General features: G+C 52.7%; 1 protein-coding gene across 1 annotated transcript in view; it reads left to right on the top strand.

Annotated features, from left to right (window-relative positions):
* LOC119594793 (hemicentin-1-like) overlaps window positions 1-826 on the top strand; it is a gene marked incomplete at its 3' end in the record, with an annotated part of 75,652 nt that overhangs the window by 48,314 nt on the left and 26,512 nt on the right. Inside the window, exon 5 of the mRNA XM_037943882.1 lies at window positions 3-164. Coding sequence (XP_037799810.1) covers window positions 3-164 — 162 coding nt within the window. The remainder of the gene's footprint in view (window positions 1-2; window positions 165-826) is intronic.

The following is an 826-nucleotide window of genomic DNA, read 5'->3' as shown; positions in this document are numbered from 1 at the left end:
AGGTGCTGACCTTCGTGGAGCTCTCCCTCGAATCTCGCAAGGTCAATCTGCTGTCCCTTGATCGCGAGACCCTTGGCCCTGGAGAGGAGAACCTGCCGCTGCTTGTGGACCAGACGCTCAAGCAGTTCACCATCTCCGTCGCGGGGAAGAAGCCCAAGATTGAGGTAGGGGCTTTCTGGGGTTGATTTTGGTTGTGGTGGGGTCGTTTTGGGTTGTTTTTGGTTGGGTGAGGTCTGTATGGTTGTGGGTTTGGGTTGTGGTGGGTCTCTTTGGTGGACCAGACGCTCAAGCAGTTCACCATCTCCGTCGCGGGGAAGAAGCCCAAGATTGAGGTAGGGGCTTTCTGGGGTTGATTTTTGGGTTGATTTTGGTTGTGGTGGGGCCTTTTTGGGTTGCTTTTGGTTGAGTGAGGTCTGTATGGTTGTGGGTTTGGGTTGTGGTGGGGTCTTTTTGGGTTGTTTTTGGTTGAGTGAGGTCTGTATGGTTGTGGGTTTGGGTTGTGGTGGGGTCTTTGGAGGGAGGGACGAAGGCACCAGACGCTCAATCAGTTCACCATCTCCGTCGCGGGGAAGAAGCCCATGATTGAGGTAGGGGCTTTCAGGGGTTGATTTTGGTTGTGGTGGGGTCGTTTTGGGTTGTTTTTGGTTGTAGTGGGGTCTTTTTGGGTTGTTTTTGCTTGTAGTGGGGTCTTTTTTGGGTTGTTTTTGCTTGTGGTGGGGTCTCTCTGGTGGACCAGACGCTCAAGCAGTTCACCATATTGTCTCGGGGGAGAAGGCCAAGATTGAGGTAGGGTCTTTTGGGGTTGACTTTTTGGGCTGATTTTGGT

Source organism: Penaeus monodon, chromosome 34 (assembly GCF_015228065.2).
Source record: "Penaeus monodon isolate SGIC_2016 chromosome 34, NSTDA_Pmon_1, whole genome shotgun sequence".
Lineage (NCBI taxonomy): Eukaryota > Metazoa > Arthropoda > Malacostraca > Decapoda > Penaeidae > Penaeus > Penaeus monodon.
This window is presented reverse-complemented; position numbering and strand designations above follow the sequence as displayed.